This window comes from Hippocampus guttulatus, chromosome 13 (assembly GCF_054856545.1).
Source record: "Hippocampus guttulatus isolate MCC_2025c chromosome 13, RoL_Hgut_1.0, whole genome shotgun sequence".
In the NCBI taxonomy this organism is placed as follows: domain Eukaryota; kingdom Metazoa; phylum Chordata; class Actinopteri; order Syngnathiformes; family Syngnathidae; genus Hippocampus; species Hippocampus guttulatus.
This window is the reverse complement of record NC_141273.1, coordinates 17,215,020-17,239,908: the sequence shown is the minus strand read 5'-3', so window position 1 is coordinate 17,239,908 and position 24,889 is coordinate 17,215,020. Positions and strand designations below refer to the sequence as shown.

At 45.4% G+C, this 24,889-nt stretch overlaps 1 protein-coding gene across 4 annotated transcripts; it reads right to left on the bottom strand.

Moving 5' to 3' along the window:
* Nucleotides 1-318: 318 nt before the first annotated feature.
* On the bottom strand, nucleotides 319-24,643 carry LOC147196735 (DNA (cytosine-5)-methyltransferase 3A-like). Of its 4 annotated transcripts, none has more exons than XM_086127652.1 (23): nucleotides 24,477-24,643; nucleotides 23,111-23,289; nucleotides 21,453-21,551; nucleotides 20,868-21,195; nucleotides 18,473-18,519; nucleotides 17,739-17,885; nucleotides 12,217-12,570; nucleotides 11,097-11,255; nucleotides 10,895-11,002; nucleotides 10,542-10,698; nucleotides 10,239-10,394; nucleotides 9,549-9,593; nucleotides 9,390-9,469; nucleotides 9,191-9,303; nucleotides 8,380-8,563; nucleotides 7,869-7,953; nucleotides 7,540-7,685; nucleotides 6,372-6,462; nucleotides 6,135-6,283; nucleotides 5,537-5,637; nucleotides 5,236-5,305; nucleotides 5,030-5,148; nucleotides 319-4,332 (listed from the first exon to the last, which is right to left on the bottom strand). In XM_086127652.1, exons 2-23 carry the CDS (start codon nucleotides 23,168-23,170, stop codon nucleotides 4,191-4,193), a joined length of 2,940 nt encoding a protein of 979 aa, XP_085983778.1. In that variant the 5' UTR covers nucleotides 23,171-23,289; nucleotides 24,477-24,643; the 3' UTR covers nucleotides 319-4,190. The 4 variants fall into 4 exon arrangements, with proteins under 4 accessions (XP_085983778.1, XP_085983779.1, XP_085983780.1 ...); XM_086127653.1 differs by having other exon boundaries at nucleotides 5,552-5,637; XM_086127654.1 differs by lacking the exon at nucleotides 17,739-17,885.
* Between the last annotated feature and the right edge of the window lie 246 nt (nucleotides 24,644-24,889).

The window sequence follows — 24,889 nt, the reverse complement described above, 5'->3', positions numbered from 1 at the left end:
TAGTTTTATGGCAAACATAAACTGGGAGCAGCATTAAAAATCTGCACGTCTTTGTTTCTTTTGACGGACTTTGTCTGCCACTGCTTTATGTGAAGGGTAAAAAGTCCCAAAATATTGGCTGAATGAAAATGATCGGATTCTTCTACTAATGACAAAAATTGATTTTAGTTTAAAAAAAGTCTGAAGCTGAGTAAAAATGGCCACTAACAAGCTGATGGGGACGTAAAATAAAACAATGCTTTAAGTTTCAATGTTTTGCATGATGTGTGTACAGAGAGACACAAAACATACACTTTTTTTTCACAAATCAACAAAAAGCAAAAACAAAACCAATACGTTTATTCAAGTGTTCTCCAGCACAATTACATACGGAGTCTTTAGCTTCTCTCTGGACACGAAATGTAACTTTTTTTGTGTGTGTGTGAAGCTCTGAGTGCTACATTTGCTGTCAGAACTGAACTCCAAAGGGGGCGAAAAAAGCACATCGGCTTAAACAACAGTGACGGTTTCGAAGGCGATTCGCCTTGACCAGTGATGTGAATCAAACATTTCAAAAACAGACATGGGGAGAAGTTCACTGCGCGGAATTTCGGGGGAGAAAACAAGCGCATCGATACATCGCGCTGCCATTTTTTTTTTCCTTTCTCACAACTGTCCCACAAATACGCACCGACTACAGTAATCCTCTAAAAGTCTAAAACAACGTAAGAAAACATTTTCTTTCTTCCCATCAAAGTTAAAATGCCTTTAGTTAATATAGTTACATCAAATAATCGTTTGTCTGATAAAACAAGAAAAACAAAACGTTCTAGATGCCGTAAAGTGGGAAGAGCAACTCGCGACAGTTGCTCCGTGACAAGCCTGAACAAAATGGCGCCGGGGTTGGGCTGTGCCCGCCAAGTCGCTCAACTTCGCGCGCGGAAAATAGCAACTAAACCAGTGATTTCCAACCAAGAAAATTCTTCAATTTCACATAATTGGTCCGCAAATTATGATGAGTTGACCACAAATCTTTGTTCACCTCTCTATGCCAGTGATGTCTCGTGAGAGGCACAACAGTGAAATGCTCTTTCGCTCGATGGCAGAAGGAAGGTACAATTAAACTTTTGCCCATTTGTGTTCAACGAAACAGGCCTTCCCATATTTGGTACGCAATCATTTTCCAAGTTAATTACGACTAGAAATTATTTATTGGAACACGATACAGTTTGTGTGACGTTTTGGTTTGAAGTGAGATGTTCCTAATAATAAAGGTTGGGAAACACTGGACCAAACTACATCTAGATCGCAATCAAAATTCATCACATGATTTTTTTTTCTTTTATAAACACCCCCCACCCCCAAAACACCCAATTGATTATATATTAACCAAGAATTACATTTGTACATTTCCATCCAATAGCAGGGACAAAAAAACAAAAACCAAGACGACGTTTCTGTACAAAAATGTACAAACACAAGACGGAAGTTTGGCGGCAAGTGAGGAAACGGATGGCGGTAAGGTCACTTAAGAACTTAGTTACATAAAGAGATTGAGTTAAAATCTTTTAAATAGATATGCAAAACATTTTTTTGAATATACTTTTGTCAGTTTTTCGTTTTGACAAGCCAACGCTTAAATCCCCCTTTTAGCTAAGCTTTTCCGCGGTTTACCATCAAAGGAATTTACTCACTTATTTCCGTACATGGAGGTGGCAACGGGGTACTTGTGGTTTACATGTCTGCCTCGCAGTTCTGTGGTTCTGGGTTCGAAGCCCGGCTGGGGCTTTCTTGTGTGGATTTTGGAAGTCGTCCCTACATTACAAAAAGGAATACAAAATTATCCATCGGTTGGTTGGGTTGTCGATATGTGCCACGCGATGACCCCTGCTGCCCAAAACTGGGGTGCGTTCGCTCACCCATGTGGGTGTGCGAGTTGGGAGGTGCGCTTTTCCACGACAGAAAATTGTTTGTAACTGTACATTTAACATACTTTGTTCGGATTTAATTGGGGGTGGGGTCATTGAGGTGGTTTTGGTGGTGCGCCAACTCTGAAGATATCCCGTGAATATAAAACATGAATTAAAATCGAAGATGCATTGACATTTTATAACAAGGAGATCGAAACTATCTTGAATCGCGATTGTGCACACCCCCGGAACGTCCCCCAGATTAAAAAGCAACTAAACAAACAAACTACAAAATACATTATATCTATTTGATGTTGTGGGAGATACGTTTGACATACTTTGGGTTAAATTGGCTTAGTTTACGGGTTGGGGGTGCGCCGACTCCACCAGATAATTTTCCTAATTGTGTTGACGTTAAATTATTGCAATTATTGAAAAGGAAAAAAAAAAAAACATTTCACGATGGATCCCAAAATTGAGGTGCGTAAGTGCCTTGCCAGGAGCAAGAAATATTTGATTTTTTTTTTTTTTAACCAAATAAATGTAAAATAAAAATTTTCACCGCTATGTACAAAACTGACTTTGTTTGACATATTTGTTTTGGTTGACGAGATAGGGGCGCACCAAGTGTTACGATACTTTAGCCGGCTAATTTTGTCCATCTTCATGTGAAACGCTGTGAATTAAACAGAACAAAACAAAAGGTACCCCCAAAGGAAAGGCGCATGAGAGCAGTGCCGGAGGGGCGCCTGATAGAATAATGACACATTTAGCTCCACGTTCCTCCCATGTGTTGTGTGTTTTGGTTTACCAGCTCCACATTTAACTCGGAGCGTACAATCCATGGAATTTATTCGCTGAATTTTGTCCATGATTTTCATATATTTCCTACAACGGATTCCGAAATAGACGGCCGACCAGAGGGTGCATCAGAAATAATCGTTACACATTTACTTTGTTTTTTTGTCCCCTGGCTGATTCTTCTCCCAACCACAAAATATTGATTTATGAACATTTTTTTTCTTTACAATTCCGATTTCAACCAACATTAGGCAGTCAACTTTGTTTGGATATTATTATTATTATTTTTTTGTGGGGATAGTGGTGGAAGGGGGGTGCGTTAAAGCACGGTTGATTCATATAAAATGCACAATTACAATCTTAATAAAACCTGGGTGGTTCTACACTCCACATATATTTATCGCCGCTTTACAACAAAGAAGGAGGGGCGTCTGACTATACATCGCGTCCTACAAGAAAGTTTTTCACATATTTAAAGGAATTAAAAAAAAAAAAAAATTACCCGCTCCCTCCCCAGACTATTGGCACAGCCTTACTGTCTACAAAAAAAGTGTTGCGCCAGGGTAGTTCGCCTTATTGTAAAACAAATCACTTCCACCTAGATTTAAAAAAAAAAAAAAGGAAAGTATAAAAGTGCTTTTATAATGTTGATACAACAGCACACCAAAAATTGCTATAAAAAGGTAGAAGGACTTTTTGTAAAGCCGCACCATGTTGTTGAGGTTTGGGGTTCTTTTTTTCTGTTTTGTTTGTTTGTTTTCTTTTTTTTCCCCTCACCTCTCGCTAAATGTACAGTAAATGTCGTCAGTATGGAACGCGACGTTTTATATATATATATATATATATATATATATATATATATTTTTTTTCCCAACGGCGGGAAACATTGTCACTTAGCTTAGTTTGTGCCCTTCGGGAAGGCGAGTTGTGAACAAGAGAGCACCAGTAAGAACTTTGTAGAAAAGTGGCAAAAAAAAAAAGCACATACGTCCTCAACGCTTAATTCTTTGTTTTTCCCGTTGTCTTTTTCACGCAAAAGAGCTCAGTTGACAACGTTTCCCGCCATTGCGGAGCACCGTGGCATTGGAGCCATATTACAGTAGTAGTAGTAGTAGTAGTAGTAGTACCTTTTTTTTTTTTTTGTATTACCTTCAGAAGCTGTAAACGACGAGGTATATGTGATCTTGGTGTTTTGTTTTGTTTTGTTTTTTTGGATTCGGAGAGCTCCCTTTATGCCAGAAGCTAGGCAAAAAAAAAAAAAGTACAGTACGGTCACCCCATGTTTAGCGCTTCTCCGAAAGCATAGTCTCAAGTATAGCTCACGCAAAAAAAAAACAAAAAAAAAAACCTAAATCAAGGCGATAATAACACTGCTAAGAAATAAAATAAATAAGAATAACAAATAGAACATGGGAAGTCTACACCGAAGAGAATTCCGAGCGGGAAACCTCGGAGGCTCAAGGCTTTGACGCCGCTTAAAGGGCTGTCAAAAGGGCGCGCTCAAACGCAGGCGAAGTAATCTTTGAGTGGTGCAAAAAGATGGCGGATGACGGGAACGCTCCACGATCGTCCCAGCAGACGCTGCCGGGCCAGTCGGCTCATGTTGGACACGTCCGTGTAGTGGACCGGGAAGCCAAAGATTCTGGAAGAGAAAAAATAATTAGCATACCGTAGCCAAACACATCGTCAAACAGGATCCAACCATTCACTGCCACTGCTGGATATATTCGACAAGTACATTTTTCAACGACTCGACACAAAAAAGGGTCGGCTTGTCAATATAAAAGCGCTTTTATGACTAACAGGTAGACGGCGCCATTACATGGGTTTGATTTTAGGATCAGCACAGCTTTTGAGTCGAAGATAAAGATGATGAGGTGAATCTCATTTTGTCACTTTGATTGTTTATAGAGACCAAGTGTTGGCAGTACAACAGTGACAATAATTACATAGATTCAGTACCAAGCAGTGCCTGCTTTTTTTCATTTGAATATGTAGTACTAGAAGTGCATTTTTTTCCACCTCTGTTGATACTGTATTATCAACTAAGCCAGAAAAGTACGATAAAACGTGTTTTCGATTGTGAGTTTGGTATTTCCAAACAATTTATGCTGTACTTCATTAAAAAAAAGAAGAAAAAAGCATCAATAAAACAAAGTTTCGCCCGTCAGTGAGGTAAAGAGCATTAACAGGCAGAACATCAATGACAGCCATTCGATTCGAAACCGAAGGTATTGTTTTTCATGGACGCGCCTGATTAAGATTTCATGGGAATGACGCGGTCGGTCGCTCGGTCATAAAATGGAGTTTTGGTTGTTCAGAGATTGGTTGACGCTTGCCTCTCCATCTCGGTGCACCACAGTATGTCCTCCTTCTCGTTCATGAAGACGGGGAAGTGCTGGTCCTTGCCCTGCTTGATGGAGTTGGACCTGGTGGTGATGGTCCGCACCTTGTCAAACTGACAAACAAGACAAAGAAAGCGGGAGGTTTTGGGACCGCGCGAGCATGTCCGCGCCGAGGGTCCGGCTATCACGCGATGCCACACCTTGGCGGTTCTGCCGTGTTCTAAGCAGTCCTGCAGGTCCAACTTGTCATTGCGCATGGCCGTCAGAGGCCTGAGGAGGAAGCGGTTTAGCTTGAGACCGTTCAATGGAAAGCAAACAATCACCGAGCCTCATTTCCAGTTTCGTGTTCACCGGGCAGCCCGCTTGCGGGACGACGGCGTCGTGGCTCGTCTTGGCAAAAGCGTCACAACAAGTGTGGGAAATCATAAAAATGGCAACTAAAGTTATCTCAACAATCCCGGCCGGCTTCGTGTTTGAGTCCACGTGGATGATTTCCCTCACCATTCACCCACCGACCTGTTCATGCCAGGAAGGTTACCCCAGAAGTAGCGAGCGCGGTGGGCGGCCGACACTTCCTTGGCGTCGATCATCACCGGGTTGCACTGACGATTGGGACGAAAATGACAACACACGTACAAAAGAAGAAAAAAAAAGGTCAGGAAAGAACATTTTAAGTTACAACTTTGACATTTTGAAGGCCACTTTAATATGGGACATTAAAAAATATATATACTGTATATATTTGCATTTTGCCTAGCCCCCTGAAAAATACCAAATATCATTTTTGGGGGGATTAAATGTTAGTTTGTTAAGCAGATTCACAATGAGAATTTGGGAAAATGTGAAAGATTTTTTTTTGGGGGGGGAGGGGTAGATAGCGGTGCACAATTGTTTCAATATATGTTTGTAACAAAAATTGTTTTGGTAAATTGCTGTTGGTGGAGAGCGTTGACTCAGCTTGGACCGTGGGTACAGCTAATATCTGGTGCCACTAGGGGGCGTCAGTCTATTGTTTGGTACTGGCGACTATTTCCCCGAGGCACACGAGATGATGTAATAGGGGCAAATCGAGTGGGTGCCGGTGATTCGGAAAGCGTACCTCCAGAAAGCGAGAAATGTCCCTCTTGTCACTGACCCCCATGGCCACCACGTTTTCGAAGAGCCAAAAGAAAGGCCGCTCTTCCCCCGCCTTGGGCCGAGCCTCGTGCAGCAGCCTGTAGAACTCGAAGAACAGGCGGCCCGTGCCCTCTTTTGCGGCCGCACGGTCCATGCAGACGTCAATGATGCTTTGCAGATTGAGCAAGAGCGAAATGTGACCAAGCGCTTTTCCACCCACCGTAAAGGCCTTTCCTCGCGGGGTTGACGATGGAGAGGTCGTTGCATGGACTTCCGCCTATGACCAGATCAAATGGACCCCACTCTTGGATCTGCAGAGTGAAGACACACGGACAGCAGACCACTTTCAGGACACACGACACCACATAATTGAACTCATTTAACGGCAGCCGTTTTTCTCAAATCGGGAAAGTCGGTGGCAGCCATTTTGGACATTTCGAAGGCAGACAGAAAATCGAGTTCTGGAGCTATATCAGCGTAGAACCTACCAAAAGAAACCCTGAACGCTCTTCTTTTATCAGGAATTTAAAAAAATCTACCAATGAACATTCTTTAGTAAACAGCAGTTGAATATTGGTAAGTTTCTTGAGAAATAATCATTTCCCATGGAAATTCTGAGGAAGAGAGCTTTTTGTGAAAGGATGCATTTTAAGCAGAACTATCGCTTTAATGCTATTTTTTTTGTTTGTTTGTATTTGTGATACTTCTTTCATCTGGGGCAGCTAGCTAAACACAAGCCTTGCCTTTCTCATGAGCTCTGTGAAACAGTCATTCATGCCTTCGTCACATCCCGGCTGGATGACTCTAATGCACTTAACTTTAGAGACAGACGATTCTCCATGAAGCATGTCCAGTTGGCCCAGAATACTGCTGCTCACCTCTTGACTGGTACTCATATAAAGAGGGAGCACATCATTCCTACTCTGGTGTCCCTTCACTGATTCCCGAAACATTTTAGAGTTCTTTTTAAGAGTCTATGATTTGTTTTCAAATCTTGAAATGGCCTGAGCCCCACCTGAGCCCCTACGCCACTGCCCGGTGACTCAGGCCTGCGGACCACACACTCTGAGAGGTACCGAGAACTAAGCAGAGGCACAAAGGAAGTCGAGCCCTTTCCGTTGCTGGTCCCTCTCTTTGCAATGAGCTCGCACTGAGCGTTTGGCAAGGCCCCCCTCACTCCCCATCTTCAAAACCCGTCTCAAAACTCATTTCTATTCTTTGGCTTTCGACTCAGCAGGAGACTCGATTTTTAGTGTGGACCAAGATTTGATCAAAGCCATTCCTGCCAACTCGTCTCAAAGATTTAATCACACTACCATGAACAAAATTCTCAATCATGCTGTTTGACCAAAAAAAATTTGACAAAAGTCGGAATGGGACAAACTCACGTGCTTGCGCGTGACGTTCCTGACGTCGCCCACGTACATGATGCGGCCCTGATGCCGGACGAGCCCCACCGTGATGGAGTCCTCGCACACCTCCGAGGCCACGTAGCGCTCCACCCGGATGCCCAGCTCGCGCAGCACCAGCAGCCCTGCACCGCAAGAAGGTCCGTCAGCGCTTACGCAGCAAAAGCAGAGGCGGGTACAAAGGGCATCCGCCCCACGTCCCCGCCGGCGAACACATTTCATTGGCAGCAAAATCTTTTGGCGGGCAATGCACCAGAGGCATTTGTATCAACGAGGAAAAAAAAAAAAAACTTGCGTGCGCGTCTTACCCGTTGCTATCCCGTCGAAGAGCGACAGGACTCTGATTGGCTTCCTCTTCTCAACCCCGATGGGCGGGTAAAGCTTTGCCGGTTGCTGTGGCACAATGCGAGAACGCGCCGTTACCACGTGTAAATCTTGCGGTGGTTTCATGCAAATCACCTCTTTCGGGTGAGAAAGCGCAGAAAAGATTTTTTTTGTTCACACCGATGACAACGAACAGTTGTTCTCTTCTATAAAATACCACTAACAATATTGAAAATGTGCTTCGGATGGCAAAATAACGTCTTTACAATCAGCAGTGTAACAATTTTACATTTGACAACATTGACAAAGGAAAAAAAAAAAAAGTTGACGGCAAATGACGTCAATGGTGTGTTACGATTCCCGCATTTCATGTCAACGGCGCATGACAGCAAACGATGTCAAATACTTACCGTACGCATCAAATGCTTACAATAAAACCACGTGGTGACACTTGATCATCCATCCATCACACCGGCACAAACGCGTGTCACTTACGAAATCCTGGTCGTGGTTGTTGGCGAAGAAATGCTGCAGGCGGCAGGTCCAGTCGGGGCGACGTTCCAGAAGGCCGTACGCCTCCTTGGGAGCGCACATGTAGCAGTTCCACGGGTCCTCCTTGATGGCGGCGTGGGCGGCGCCCTGGCCCACCAGGAGGTCCACACACTCCACACAGAAGCACCTGGGGATTTTTTGTTACATTTTTATGAAATGCTTCAAGGATGCGGGCGTTGTAAAGCCGTCTAATGTTCTGCCTGTAATTCATATCTTTGTCGGTAGCTTGAGGGAACCGCAATTTTAAAAAAAACTCCTATATTTTTTTTATTAATTGTCCGATTAATCGGCTATTAGATTTTTATTCTGCCCCCCCACCCCACAAAAAAAAAATCAGGATCCATTGGGCCCGACGGTGCACCCACCCCATATCGTCACTGTTTATAGTGGCAACTCTACTTATGAAATTAATTTGGTTCTGCAAGAAATTTCTGAAATAGAAATTTTTGTAAGTAGGGACGCGTTTGCCCTGTAAATGCCCGAATCCGTTCCCTCTTAGCCAATGCGATGCCGGTAATAGTCAATCACAGAGCAGCTACACGTATGTTGCGTTCAGGAACCTCGTAGCTGCGAGTAGCGGACCATAATGTATTTTTTTTTTTTTTACCTTTCGTATCTTGAAGTTCCTTTCATAACAAGAAGCAATATTTTCCCGCTGAGGCGTTTTGTGACTTGAAAGTTTCGAATGAAGAGACATTCGTAAGTAGAGGTACCACCCTACTCGTAAAGGACATCGCGGTGAGTCACAATTTACCGGCAGCAATTGTTGTTCCCGCACATGAGCACTTCCCGTCCGCCGCAGCAGATGGTGCAGTACGACTGATAGCCGTCGTCGTCGTACTGATAGGCGCACTCCAGGAAGCAGTTCTGAAAAATACCACATCGGGTAGGGGAGTGACTCGTACGGACTGCAGGATTTGGAAGCGGCCAGTAGTTGGCGCCGAGTGTCTCACCTTGCAGCCCTGGCACATTCCTCCCGCAAAGAGCGGGTGCTCCAGGCTAACATTCAGACTCCCGCAGGAGATGCAGATGTCTGCGTGCGGAGTGGATTGACAATGTCAAGGGGCACCACGACGACAAGTGACAAGCACCTGACGGTTTGCCTGACTTACCTTCGATGCTGCGGCACTTTTGTCTGACTTCGTAGATGAGTCGCTCTGAAATAGCAACGGGACATCGTTGCGTTCAGTTGGACGTGGTTCGATTTTGGGCGTGGGGCTTTTTAGTGCGTCCTGTCATGACAGACAACTCCGCACCACTTCACGTTGATTGGTGGAAATGGTGTTTAGGCTTTACACCCTAATTTGAAACTCTAACCCCTGTTTGAGAGCCAGACCCCGGGTTAGAAACCCCAACGTTGGCTTGGAACCCTAACCCTTAATTGAAACCCATAACTTGAAACTAGCGGTGCTCCAATCGATCGTCGGCTCGCGATCAATGACTTTCGTTGTCGATCAAAGAAAACGATCACCTGCAGCTTGCACTTTGCAGCCAACTAGACACCAGCCTGCGTGCGGTGTGGGCTCGCCTCCCGCATTCCTTAACACGGCATGTGAGAGACCAAACCAGTAACTAAATCATAATATATGTTTGTGAATTGTCTACACTGTCGATTTGAAAAACTGAGGCATATTCCGGAACTTAAGGCCCTCCAAAGGGCGGCCAGAAAATTGGAAAACGTTGATGTGAGTCAGAAGCAGGCAAGGGTCTTGAAGACATCCCTGCGGTACGCCACAAGACTCAGTCGTTTCTGATTCAGTATAAGAGATGTGGTGACAATTTGCATAAAACTAAACTCTAACCTCGCGTTCCTTCGTCGATGATGTCCTTGACCCTGGGTTTCTCTTGGGTGCTCTTTCGAGGCTTCTTAGCGGGCGGTGGCGGCGGCGGCGTGTAGGAGGCGGCTTCCGGTTCCACCCACATCTCCGGGTAGACCTCCTTGTACGGGTTGCGCTCCTCTGCGGGGTTCAACATGGAGCAAACCATTCTTCATTCCTTCACGGGGTAAGAATCCTCAACCCCAGGAATGAATTTAAGATGTGAAACCCTAACCCTGGCTTGAAAACTACAAAAACTCGACTTTGCCTTCTGGTTCTTGTTCTTACCCTCCGGCGGCTCCAAGCCTTTGGGACCGGTCGGCTGAAATCCGGCCGTAGCCCATTGGATCATCTCCTTGTTTAGAAGTTCCACAGATTTGGAAGTATCGCTGTGGTCGCTGGCCGGACGGAGCGCGAAGGCTTTGCCTGCCCGTCCGCTGGCCACCTGGGGTCACAGTTCACAGCGCAAAGGCGCTAATAAGCCTGACCTTGTCTTCAAACCCGAATGTGAAACTCAAACCCAACTTTCTAACTCCATCCCTCATTTGAATTTCCAAGCCAGATTCGAAAGGCCAACCATTGATTTCTACATAGTTATTGCTGACAACGTTGCACATGCAAAAAGAGCTGTCGGCGTTTACCTGTAGCACCTCGTAGATTGCTTTTTTGTACATCGGCTGCTTGTTATAAGTTGGCTGGTGAAAGGCATTGTTAAAGGAACTTAAGGGCAAGAGTTTCTCAACACAAACCTGAAAAAGAAGAGGCGGAAAACGTTCACGTGACCACCGCTCCATGAAACTCGCTCCAAATGTCGAGAGTTGGGACAAAAAAGGAAATAGTCACCACTGAGAATTTGCCGTCTCCGAACCACATGACCCATCTGGTCCCCTCGGCGGCTCTGCTCCGTCCCGTCATCCACCAGGACACAATTCGTCCCGGCCACCACGAGAAGCCTCGCAGCTTCCCCCAGACCAGGTCGCCGATGCCAAAACCGCGATCGTCCTGCAAATGTCACATGACGGCATTTTAAGTGGCTGGAACGGGGTCTCGGGTTGACAAGGCTTTTGTATCCGCCAGTCCAGATTCATTCCGATCTGGGTTTTGGATGCCAGAAAACCAGGTGTCTGGTCACGCTGCACCAGTTTTTAATAAATGCTGTTGCTCAAAATGACTTTCGTTGAATGCTGGATTTTGCACCCCGGAAAGTCAAGTCAAGTCAAGTCAACAGTATTTATAGAGCACTTTCAAACAGCCATCGCTGCATACAAAGTGCTGTACATGGAGCAATTTAACATGCACAATAAACAGTAAGACAAATCGGTAATAAAGGCGGTAGAAAGCACCAAACAGTAAAACCAAGAACAAATCTAAGTCATGCCGAGTCGAATGCCAAAGAATACAAGTGAGTTTTGAGGAGGGAAAGACAAGGTGTGGTCATCTTTCGGCAGGTTTTTGTAGCCGGCATTTCGGGATATTATTTGCCGCGAATCCGGGGGGCTGTACCATCGAAAACCAGATGCTTGGTCACCCCTTCAACGGTTCTTTTACATTTGACATTGATGGAAACTATTCATGGGAAATCAAGGTTTCTGTAACCCGTAGAATTGGATCTGTGGTTTTTGTTTCGGCCATATCTGGAAATAACTTCTTGGTTTTTATGTGGCGGAAAACTGGGTGTCTGGTCTTTCTACAAGATAGTTTTGGTAAACCCCATCTGTGAATATGCCTTGCTTTGAAGACTGGTTATTCTACCTCGGAAAGATTATGATTACCTGCGCAGAGTTTTTGGATCTGCCATTTCTGGAAATGATTTGCCTCAAGTCTGCGTTTCTGTACCCTGGAAAACCAGATGCTTGGTCGGTCACCCTTTGACAGTGTCTTTGTATTTTTTTTATGGTCAACTGGTCACCCGAGGACAGAAGTAAGTATAAAAAGCTGCGAGACAAGTTTGTCGTCTTCTTACCTCATACTCGGGTTCGGTGTCTGCAGCCTTGGGGGAGGTCTTGTCTCCACCTGCAATGGCGACGGGCTCAGGGGTGGTGGCCACGGTAGGTGAGGCCGGATCGGTAGGCTGCTGCTGTTGAGGCGCTTGCTGTTGCGGCAGAGACGGTTGCGATTGCGCCGGCTGCGATTGCGGCGGGCGTTGAGGCGGACGCTGAGGCGCTGGAGGCGGGCGTTGCTGCGGAGGCTGACGTAGCGGTTGCGGAGGCGCTTTGGAAGTTGGCAGACGCTGGCCGGGCGAAATCTCAGGTTCCTTGCTTGAGCCCGGGTCCGTTATTGTGTTCATAGCTGACATCAGTTTGGCCTTTTTCTCTGCCTGGAACAAAGAGATGAGCACAGGTAAGGACGACGACTACTTGGAACCCTAACCTTGGCTTGAAAGCAGAACCCGGGCATTGAAACCCTAACGTGAAACCAAAAGCCTTATTTGAGTTAACCATTCATTAGAATCCTCATTTGAGACCATAACCTTAAAACCTGAAACCGTTACTGTATTTGAGACCATGACCCGGGCTTGAAACCCCAATTTGAAACCCTAACCCAAGCTTGAAACCCGAATTAGAAACCCTCGCTGTGGCTTGAAACCCCGCCTTTATTTTAACCCATAACCCAGGCTTGGACCCTTCTATTCAAACGTCAAACATTCATTTAAAACTCTGATAGCCCTCAGTTGAAACCGCAGCCCCTGTCCGAAACCCGACCGCATATTGTGCTGACTTGTCACGAATGCGACTCTTCATCCGACATTGCGCAATTTGGGAAGCTCAGAGAGGCGTCAGCCCCCCCCCCCCCTAAAAAAATTGGCCCTTTAAGGTTGGCTGTGGAGTAGAAACGTGCCGTTCAATCAAGAGCCCATTGCCGGTTTATAAATATCCGCAGAGGAGCGCTGCCTGGCCGCTTCGAAGCCTCGGGGGCCACATGGTGTTGCTTGCTCGCCGGGCTTCTGGGCGCACTCCGGTTGCGCGTGCCGCTCCGGCTTCCCCCCGTGCACCGCAGCACAGACTTGGACCGCCGGCACCAAAAGAGACAGACTCGATGATATTATCAAAGCAAATAGTAGCTCGTACAACCAAATACAATTTCAGGTACACGTCACCTTTTTTGGGGTTTGCTTTTTTAGAGTCGTGTACTGTATTAAACAAAAAGGAATGAATTAATTGGTTGAATCATCGGGGTGAAGGGTTCCGGTTGGGGGGTGGGGGGGAGACAAGAAAAATGAATATATTGTGGTCAATTCATTGATTGTAATTAACAAAAGAAATGACAATGAATGAACAGTATTTTAAGGCAATTGTTTTCTTTTTAATCTGGCCACCCCCTGGCCTATGGGAAGCCCCGTTTTGTCTCTGGACTTCCTCCCACTTGTAAATGCGACCCCGCCCCCCCTCGCTCAAGCCCCACTTCCCCCCGACTCCGTCTCCTTTTCAGGGGCCTGACAACAATGTACGTTAGCTTGAGCCCTTCTGAAAGCCAAACGGGGTTAAGAAGCACCAAAGACACAATGAAGGCAATCTCGATGGTTTACACACTCAGAGCCTCGAATAAACTCGGGGACACGCGACAAGAAATAGGCAGGACAGACCATTTAAAAACCTAACCTTGTCTCAACATAGCCTAGCCCTTCTTAAAGCCACCAATTGGGAACCCTAAACCTTCTGTGAAACCTTCACCAAGGCTTAAAACCCGAATTTGAAAGTCGAAGCTCGTCGGGGAAACTTCATTTGAAACGCTCACCCTCGTTTGAAACCCAGTTCAAACCTGATTTGAATTGCTCACTTTTCTTTGAAACCCTAATCTCAAACCTGAAACCATGAACCCCTTTAGCCTTGTTTGAAACCCCAACCCAGGCTTAAAAGCTCATCTTTTGATCGCCCAAACCGATCCTAAGAGCCTAATTTGAAACGCTGACCCTTATTTGAACCACTGATTTGAATTAACCATTTTGAGTTTTGCCTCTCACAGAGATCTGAGACGAGTTGATAATCCGACTTGGGTTCACTCCGGTGGGGCCTCAAAAGGTGACACAGAGCACTCTAAAGTGGGTGGTGGGATCCCTCGGAAATGACAAAACGCCACCGCGCATCCTTTTCTGTGAACTTAAAAAGCCGCAGCGGCAGGAAGATGAAACAGGTTGCGTAGCTAGGACGTTTTTTTTTTTTTTTTTTTTTTTAACTTCCTCGTGCAAAAGCACAAAAGGAAGTCCGACCTTTGCGGGCTTTGCAGTGCAACAGGCAGGAAAGATGCAGCGGGAGCCATTTTGGCTGGTGGATTTTGACGCCTTTGTGCAGTTAGCCTCGCGTACAGCTTAGCCCTGTGGCTGAACGCTGAGAAAAAAAAAAAAAGGTCAAACATGGCAGTAACTGAGTGCGCCTTCTTGTGACGCGGAGCAAAGTCATTCCTGGAACCGCTGCCACCGAGATTTGCAAATGAAAGTGACTCAAGTGGGAAAAAATGCAGATGGCAACTCTATGAAGTACCGCAAATCGACTGACATGCAGTAACAGAAAAACCGCGACCCTCCATCGAGTTTTCTATTGAACCACAAATGACGCGATTGTCGAGAAATTGCCACAGGGCAATCATTTCGGATTGGCTGTTGCCGTGTGTGGTCACTCATGAAAACTAGTTGGCAAACAGCTAGCTCTTAATCCATTAAACTCTTGTACTACGAAGTGACTCGGTAAGACGTGTCGTAGTCATTTTTCATTCCGGATAAAGACCTTCGAGTAGGCTTGCGAAGTATTGTTCAATGATCTCTACATGTGCTGCTTCACCGTTGGTGTTCAAACAGCCGCTGCTGCCCAAGTCGCAACATCGATGCTTAACCAATGGCATTTTGCAGTGTTTGTTAACATGAAGCTAAGCGATGTTTCCCCAAGACAATGCTATGAGATTGTTTTAAAAGCACAACGTGTAATTCTCTTGGTTTTATGTTTCGCTTAACAGTAAACTTCAACTGGGGGAGGCAAAAAAAAAAAAAAGCCAGATGCCTCTTTTATCAAGAATTATTTTCCAAACTGCTCCTTATTTTCAATCAAGTTGACTTCACCGCCACCATATAGAAACGCTCATGCTACTTTTACACGTCTTCTATGATGTTTCTGTCCTTCCTGTTCCATCCATCGTGAATGTATTGCATGTGACTACTACTACTACTACTACAACAACATTAGATGGTGCAGCAGTGGAACAGGAAATTGTTTCAGCGCGTATCGACCAGCACGTGGGGCTGAAACAACTTCTTTTTTTTTTCTTTCCCACCACCCAAGCAACTCTACTGAATCCCGCTCGCACGCTCGCTCGCGTTCTCCCTTTCCCAAGCCGATGGCGCACACAACACAAGAACAACAACATTGGGCAAATGGCTGCAGTCAGCATATTCTACTCAAGTCGATCACCATCCATGCATGCTAACAAATAATACAAGTGCACATACCCGAACACGAGCCTCATAGTCCAGCCAGTGTGGAGGTTTCTTTTCTTTCTTTTTTTTTCTTTTCAACCCCCGCCCCCTCCCTCACTTCCACTCACTCACACAGGCATGCACATTTCTTTGTCTGGGAATTCAGGGTCAGGTGGTGGCCCAAACTCCTTTCTGGTTGGCTAGAGAGAACTCGCCGAGCATCTGGCGGCCGGCCAGGGGGAGGCTGTCTTGCGAGCAGAGCGCCTGAGAATTTGCCGCAAAAACGCTTCAAAATCTGCACTGCACGGAGTCATTTCCATGGCGAAGAATGGGGGAGGGAGAGCCACTGTAACAGCAGGCGCATTTAAAAAAAAAAAGAACATGCAAAGGCTGTGGTGCGGTAAAGCCCCTTTGGCCACCATGTGGGCCATGCAGTGGCATCCTGGCGCCTAAAAACTTGCAAAACACATTTTTAAAAACCCTTGTGCCATCCTTGCCTTTTCTAACTTTAGGATACCTTTGTTGTCAAAATAACAGCTAAAAACGAAATAAAATCCTTCGGTACATCAAGAAAGTATTCATGGCACTTCATTTTCATCAATTACACATTAATCCGTTCCAGGCACTCGTTCACTTAAAAAAAAAAAAAAAAAAAGGAAGTAAAATAATTAAATCGATGGTTAAGGAATAAATACTTTGTGCATCATGATTTCATGCTTTCAATGCCCATTCACTACTTCTGGTGGGCACGCCTCGGCCACCAAGGAGGTAGTATAAGGCACAAGAAGGACATGATAAAAAAACAACAACAAAAAAAACAAAGGGTAAAGAATATAATGTGAGTTTTGTCATATTGTCTCTCTACAAGTGTTGCTGCACTGTCTGTGTTCAAACATAATTGCTTGAAGAGTTTTAACTACCCCAAGGTTGATGCTAGTTACAGTCGCCAGTCTATGGTATTTCGCATGGGGGTTTAGCATTAAGCTAGCAGATAAGTGCTTCGGCTAGCGGATGGATGGACGCTCATAATCGATGTGGTTCGGTTCAATTGACTAAAAGCTCAATTTGTTTGCCCGCATAACTCAAAAGGTTAACACTTGTCAATAAATGATGAGGTGTAGTTCTCGCTTATGTTTATGTGTGTACTGGGCTTGTAGCTCAGTCATCCTCCTTGAGCCACTTGTGGAAAACGCAACACAAATGGACTCGCTTGCCTCGTATTTCACGGCCATTCACTTGCGGAACCCTGGTATGTCGCGCTAATTTGGCAATATTTCCTTCCCCCAGACGTTTTTATGGGCCCTCACTGAGGAGAGTTGAGGAGGGGGAACGGTGTATTGGGGGAGGGGTAGCGAAAGGCAGAAGAAATGGAAATATGAAGTCACACTAGTTGCGCCACTTTACAACAAGGGAGCGACATTTAACCAGGAAGCACAATCTGATAGGTCAACGCACCCAATGGCCACGATATGGGCCATTTAGCAAAACAAGCAATTATGCAACCATTCACACTCAGGGGCAATTTAGAGTCTTCAATGAACCCAACATGAAAGTATGGGAGGTAAGCTAAATTACCAGCAGAACTGTGAAGCACACATCCTCACCACCTTCCCACCGTGTGCTGCCTGTCTCAGATTATATCGACTAATTTACACCGAGAAGCACGGTGTGAACATTTTCAAACAACATGAGCATCGACAGGCCGAGTGCGTGAGAATTTGTCATGAAGCGAGGCTTCCCTTCAAAGGAAGCTGCAACCACGCCTATCGAAAAACGACGAGAGGACCGGAGACGCATTCCAGCGCGTGACATCAACGCAGCTAACATGTGAGTTTGGTTCTCCTCCTCCGCACACACAATCGGGAGTAACAAAGGCAGGAAATGCGAGGAACCATGTAAGCGCTCGCTGGCCAGGAAATTCACTGAAATCAACAGTACCTTCTCGTGATATCCAATGAGCCATCAAATACACTTGGCTGCGAAGCGCCCGACATCTAGAAACCCTGGCAGCTGGTCTATGGAAATCCGCCTTGCACCCCCCCCCCCCCCCCCCTTAAAATGGCGGTGGCTGTGGCACTCACCTCCATCTTCCACTTGGCCAGCCATTCCTCTCGGGTCCGCTTGCTAATGTAATAAGGGTCTCCGGCCTGGAAGGTTATTCTGGGCACGGGCCTCTGACGAAGGCTGATCTCCCCGCCAACTCCCCCTCGCAGCCTCCCGCGATCTCCCTGTTTTTTGAGTGTTCATAAAAAAAAAAATAATAATAATAATAATAATGATAAAATAAAAATAACAATTAAAAATGAGCTAGTTCTTCCATTCTCTCGCAAATAAGGCATGCGGATTTGTACCGCCCCAACACGATTCATGGAAAAATTCCCAAGTGTATTTGACGTTCCACATTTTATTCACCAGGTACCATTTCTTTCGTAAAGGCCAAGATCTGGCATTCCACTTCACATCATGTTCAGTTTGAAGATATTCCTTACAGTGGATACCGTTGTGTTTGAAGTTACGTGACGCACTGACTGCTTCTAGACTCTATGCTAAGCTACGCTAACTGACTAGTAGCTGTGGATTTTTACGGAATGAGCTGATCGATCAGCTCCTCGATCGCATCCCAAAGTAGCAACACTCTTCTTGTCTTCATGCTAAGCTATGATAACTTTATGCTAGTCCAGGATTCATACGGAATAAGCAGACATGTCAGCTCGTCCATGGCATCCCAAAATGTCAACCACCGTTCTTTAAAATAAGCGATGCTAACTGACTAGTAGCCTGGGATGGTAATGATCACAAAAGGCAGTCTTCTTACCTCGCTCTTAAGCTCTTCGCTGTCATCTTCCTCCGTGTGCTCCACATCTGCAGAGGAAGAAAAACTGTTAGCCCCCACCATTGCCAAATGTCATCTTGAGTTAAGTGAGGAATCGAAATGATCCGTAGGTTCGCTGCGCAAAAGTTAGCTGCGGCCTCCATCCTTCCCGCCACCCTGAGGACAAGCGCTGTAGAAAATGGATGGAAAAATGGAATCGCACAATTCACTTCGATAATCTCTCTCTCCCAATATAGGCGAGGCCAACGAAATGCAATCCGCATCTGCACATTTACATTTGTTTTATTTTTACCCAGACGCTTTATTTAAACTCCTTTATCTTTAGGATTGATGGAGGTCTCGCCGGCCCTGAGAGACAGCAGCTGACAAAACAAGTTCCACCGCACGTGGTCCATTTCTGTACTTTGCTACTCCGCCGGCATTTCTACAAAAAGCGAAACCAAATACGTTTGGCCTCTTGTGGTCTGAAGCGCCCAGATGCTTTCAAAATTTTTACTTAGGATCGGGTTTCAAACAAGGGTGAGTTAGGTTTTCAAATTATGTTTTTTTTTGGGGGGGGGGGGGGCGTGAAGAGTTTGAAATTAGGGTTTCAAACTCGGGTTGCAGTTTCAAATGAGATTTTTAGGCCAATGTTTCAAGTTTGGCTTTAGAAGAATGAAGCGAAGGTTAGGGTCTTAAACTAGGGTTTCAAGGCAGAGTTAGGATTCGAAATTTTACAAACACACTACGTGGCAAGTAAGTATTTTTAATGCCTCAACTTTTTTTTCCCACAGATAAGGGTGCAAAGAAAAAAAATCTGTATATCAACACAAATTATTACGCTACTGCTAAAAGTACTCACTATCGGTCATGGAATCACAAAGCAAGAAAAAAAACCCCCTCTCAACTTCCATACCCTTGATAAACTCTTGATAGCCTTTAGAGTGACAGAAAGACCACCAAAAAAAAAAAAAAGTAACAGGCAAACAATCGTGAGTTCCTGAGTTTGTATTTTTGGTGAGGTCGCGAGCTCGTGAACGAGTGAGTTAGTGAGCTGGAGAGTTTGTGTGTTCGTGACCCAGTGAGTCAATGAGCTGGGAAATTACTGAGCTAGTAAGTTGTCTAGTTAGCAAAACAGTAAGCTAGTGAGCAAGTGCGTTAGTGAGCTAGTAAGTTGGCAAATTAGTAAGATAGTCAGCAAGTTAGTGAGCTAGTAAGTTAGCAATTGGCTGAGAAAGCGAGTCAGCGACTTACTCAGCGAGTAGGTTAGCAAATTAGCAATCATAAGTGAGCTACTTAGCTACCGAGTGAGCAAGTTAGCGAGTTCAGAGTTAGGGATTCAAGACAGGGTTAGAGTTTCTGATTAACATTTCATAATTGCACTAGGTTTTGAAGTAAAAATTATGATTTTGCATTTGTTTCAACAAAGGATTACGGGTTTTGATTTCGGATTCAAAGCCAAGGTTAGGGTTTGGAGACTGGGTTTTCACCCTGACATTCAACTTGGGCTGAAACTCCAGACCCCAAGAACCAGAGAGCACAAAAAAGGATGCAGCTGGAGAGCAATTCTGGGCCCAACGCCAATGAGGGTCCCGGTGGAGGCTCGCTGCCAGGTGGCGCTCTATTCTGCTCTTCTTCTTCTTTTCTTCCTCCTCATCAAGGTCGCAAGTGAGGAGGGAGAGCAAGACATTCAGGAAGAGTGTGTGTGTGGGGGGAGGGGGATCGGGTGGGCGCGAGATACGCTTCATCTCCATCTCGGCCTGTCATCGCCTCCCTCCTCACCGAGTCGCCGTGATTTATTGCTTTCTTAGTATGTACACTCCTACAACCGGGCGGTTATAGAGATCTGAGGAAGGATGTGGCATGTCTTTTTTTTAAATGCAGTAAAAATAATTATATTGATTACAATTAGATAATTAAATGAAAAGTTTTTAAAAATGCAATATGGAAAATACGTTTTGTTTTCATGATTAAAAATGTCAAAATAAAAACATTTTTTATGCATATACATTTTTGATGATAAAAAAAATACAGCATATAGGTTAAAATAGTTTCTCACAACTAAACTATTTTTAAAAATCATAAATGATATGAATAAAAATATAAACTTTAAAATTACGATTGGGAAATGTTAAATACGTTCTCACCATTAAACGATAAAAATCAGAAATGAAGTCTAATTATAAAATATTAACTTTGAAAAATATCGATTAGCAGTTTAAACGTAAACAATGATACAAACTAACTTATTAGGGATTTTTTTTTGTTAAACATAGAGTATAACTTAATGAGAGGAGCTAAAAGGTGCCTTGAAAAGGCTAGCAATGCACACATTTTTCATTTTCATAAATGATTCCACATGTTGGCATCCATTCCAGAAGTCACGCTAACAACTCACATTTGGTGGGTCTCTCCAGTTTCCGCCTCCCTCGCTTCTTGTGCGGCGCCGTCAGCTCGTCCCTCTCGCCGGAACACGGATGCTGGACGCCGTCATCTGGCCGGCAGGAGGAAGAAGAAGAGGAGGAAGAGCAGGAGGAGGAGGAGGAGGCGGAGAAGGAGGAGGAAAGCTCCCTGAGGATCCCGTTCTCCGCTTCCCTCCTGTCTGGCTCGGGGACGCAGGCGTCGGACGTCCCGCCTCGCAGGTGGGCGCTCGCGTCGCCGTTGTAGTGGGCCGTCGGAGCACCGGGGTGGCCGCGGACGCCATCTTGGAAGGAGCCGCTTTCCGTCTGGGAAAGGATGAGGGCGTTAAATCACGTTTCTGCAGTGTTGGACTTCCGTGGCGGTGCATCCGTAAAGTGTTCACAAGCACCTGCGCCTTTCACACATTTGTATTTTTTTCCAAAAGTGCAAAAATTGTTCAATATCAATGACACTGGCGAATAATCGTTTTGGCTAAATATTTTCCTGTCGAGGCGTTTCGTAACTCGAACATTTCGTATGAAGAGACGTACGTAAGTCGAGGTGCCGCTGTATTCGCACTCACCGTGAGATGTGCGCGTTTCCGCGCCGGCTTGTCGGCGACGTTCAGGGTGTGAGCCTCGTCCGTCGCGGGCTCGGCGTCCGTCGTTGTGGCGTTGTCATCCTGTCAACGACAACCACACCACAAGCGTACGCTTGGTATTGTATCATTTCAACGAGAAGTCGCCGTTTGGCGTGAGTGGGAAAATAACAACCCGGCTTAACGTGTTTCGAATGAAGTGACAAATTATTTCATAAAATGCAAACAAAAATGTGAAATGGTAACATTCTTTCTTTGACTATTTTTTAAAATTTGATATAATAGTTGTTTTGTGATGATTTAATTATTATTTCCTACAAGTAGCGCATCTTTGGCGACCCACAGCTATCTATGCCAGTGACAAATTGCGACAGACGTAACAGTTAGATGGCAGGAAGTACAAAATGAACCGGCGTATGGACTTTTTATGACCGTCTCGTTTCGCTGGGGTGCTGTGAGATTTAATGAAGGTTACGCGCGGGATGACTCAATCCTCCACCACACGGCGACCTCTTCAGCACAACAACAAACAAAACGCCATTTTGACACTCGGCTTCAACCCGGTTTTGGAGGAAGAGGTTGAGGAGGAGGAAGATGGAGGCGGAGAAAACAAACAAACACCAGGAAGCTGTGTGGCAGCCCGGGGGTACCGCTACCGCGTCGACTGTGCACTATTTCTGTCCGAGTAGCCGCTGATTAAAGCTGTTGCCAGGCAACAAGGGCCGTACTGTGTCATGGGAACGCGGGAGGAAGAGGACGCAAACCTCCCCGCCAGGTCCTTTTCCCTCTTCGACGCTAGCCAACGCCCTCGTCACAAGGCGCCATCGCATACGACGATGCATACGATACGGGACTTGGAGCGCGTCCCATACAGGAAGTCAAACAAAGTTCGATAAAACCGGTGCAATGTGGTAAGACATGTTTTGGACAACAATGGACAAGTTTTGGTCAAAATAGGCTTTTGAAAAAATATTCAAACTTCAGAAAAGTTCAACAAAAGCAACCCCTACGTGAGAGGATTTGCGCTTTGGCCCACGGTGGCCTCTCACATCAAAGTTTGGTTAAAGTCAGCCTTCGCAGCAGCAGATCTTGACTAAATTTGTCTTTTACATGAGACAAGATACAACAACAAAACGGTAACATTTCGTTTTTGGCAGAACTCCATCACGCGAGCAATGGAGCTGCCTTGGCGTGCCACCATCCAATTTGTCTCGATATGAATGTTGGGCAACAATACAAGGGCCAATTACTCCTATCAAGTGTTATTTCTTTGTTAAAAATGCAGGAAAGACAATTTTCACATTCGCAAAACGTCAAATTTTTTTGTTGGATTGCCTTACTTGAAATTTTGAGGACACATAATCGTTTTGTTTTGTTTTTTAACAGGCACTTTCTCACGTCACCGGGGCGCCACTTCTAATAAAATATTTTTCATTTTGAGGCACACCTCCAGACAGAAAATACCCTCCCACTGCATCCTGACACGGCATCCCATAGTCCTGCCCCCTCAGCACATACACAACAAATGTATTTGTTGACGGCGCCCTGCGCGTTGCAAAGTGCAATGTGAAAAGGCCGTACAACTGAAAAAGGTAGGTCGGGAGGGGGGGGATAAACAAACACTTGCGAGTGTGTTTTCTTACCATCCTGCTTCCCGTCGAGTCAGAGCTTTTGAATGCAGCCACAACGGCATTGGAGGGCATGTTGAGCGGGGCGGGAGATTGTTGATAGTGAACTCAATTTTTTCTTTTTTTTCTTTTCTTTTTACTAAAAAGTGGTTAAAAAAACTGAAAAACTGAGATGACCCCTCTTCGCTCCTCTCCTGAAAAATAAAAAAATGTTTTTTTTTCAGAATAGGTCTTTATACGCCAAAAGTCCTTTGACTGACTGATGTATAAGAGGTGTTCTCAAGTGACTTACGATGGACTTTCAAGGTGACCCAAGTAACAACAAGTCAGTACAATTTTTGACCAAAATTGGGTTCTTTTTGACCTAGCAGTGTTACATGTATCAGTCATTCACATGATATGTTTTGAACAGTTTTTGACACAGCTTTTTTTTTTTGTACAAAATAACCCAAAAAGTTGGGTCAAACTGACCCAAGTAGCACATTGTTAACATTTTTGACCCAATTGGGTTATTTTTGACCCAGCAGTTTTAAGAGTGTGGCAAATTTCTTCTTCTGAGGAAACGGTAACTGTAATATTAACCTGGTAAACCATTGCTCTGGAAGTTTAACCTTTTATACTATTGGTAGTTTTTACCCCTTTTGGATCAAAATCTTCACCCAATACGCTGGGGGCAAATCCTCAACCCGTTGAACTGGCTGTAAATAGCCCAACGTTGGCACTGCCCCTTTTGGACCCAATGCTGAGTTAGCGTTTTTCACCCAATGTGGATTACCTTGGACCCAGTAGTTTTGAGAGTGTGCACAGAAAGGATTTCTGAATGTCTTTTGGGGACTAGCACAAGTATTCGAGCACACATTACTGTACCTTTAAATGTGTCAGTCAAAATCCCTTGTGCAACGGAACGGAACGTTCGAATGCTTTAAAAAAAATGGCACAGGTGATGCGTTCACTTGCGCCGTGTCAGTTTTGATGCTGACAGGAGGGTACGGAAGGTGTCAGTCGCTGAAAATTAACCGATACCTGTATAGTAACATCGATCATAGGAAGGAAGGAATGGGGTGGGGGTGGGGGGGGGAGTATTGGGGGCGGGTCTGGCTGCAATCAGACCCGCGGGATTGGGGGCTCTTCTTCCAGGCCCTGCTCGTCAGCGTTTAGCGAGGTCATTCGCGGTGCATCTTTTTCTTCACTTCAAGCTGTCCAGTGTTTGCAAATGTCACCCACCCACCAGCCAGTCAGTCAGTCAGCCACCTCCTCCTTCCTTCCGCCTAGTAAATGTGCTCCTTTTCCTCTACCCCGCCACGGCGCCCCCCTCGCCTCTCTTCCTTCTACCCTCCCCTCTCCAGGCCGTAAACGGACTTAAGGGAATCGAACACGTTACCCGATGTCCCCCCACGTCCAGAGAGGGCCTCCGTTTTTTTCTTCCTCCCCTCTCGTCTCGTCCTCCCGGAGCCTCCTTCCTGCCTTCCTCTCTCTTTCTCTCCCCGTCCTCCGCCTCCCCTCGCCGGTCACAGCTCCTCCAGATGCTCGGCTCGCTCTCTGGTTCTCGCTGGCTGCAGCGGGGCCGGCGCGTCGCTTCGGTGGGACGCCGCCGGGTCCTAACGCCCGAAAAGTTTCCGCACACAATCCAACCTGTAACTGCTGGATTCAGCGCTCGTTTGTGCTTTTGCTTTAAATGTCATTTATTATCCCCATTAAAACGTCCTTGCGCTTTAAAACAATTAACGCGGTGTTTTGATTTTTCGTTTATTAATGTTTTAATTATATTTGACCATAAACTATTTGATTGATAAT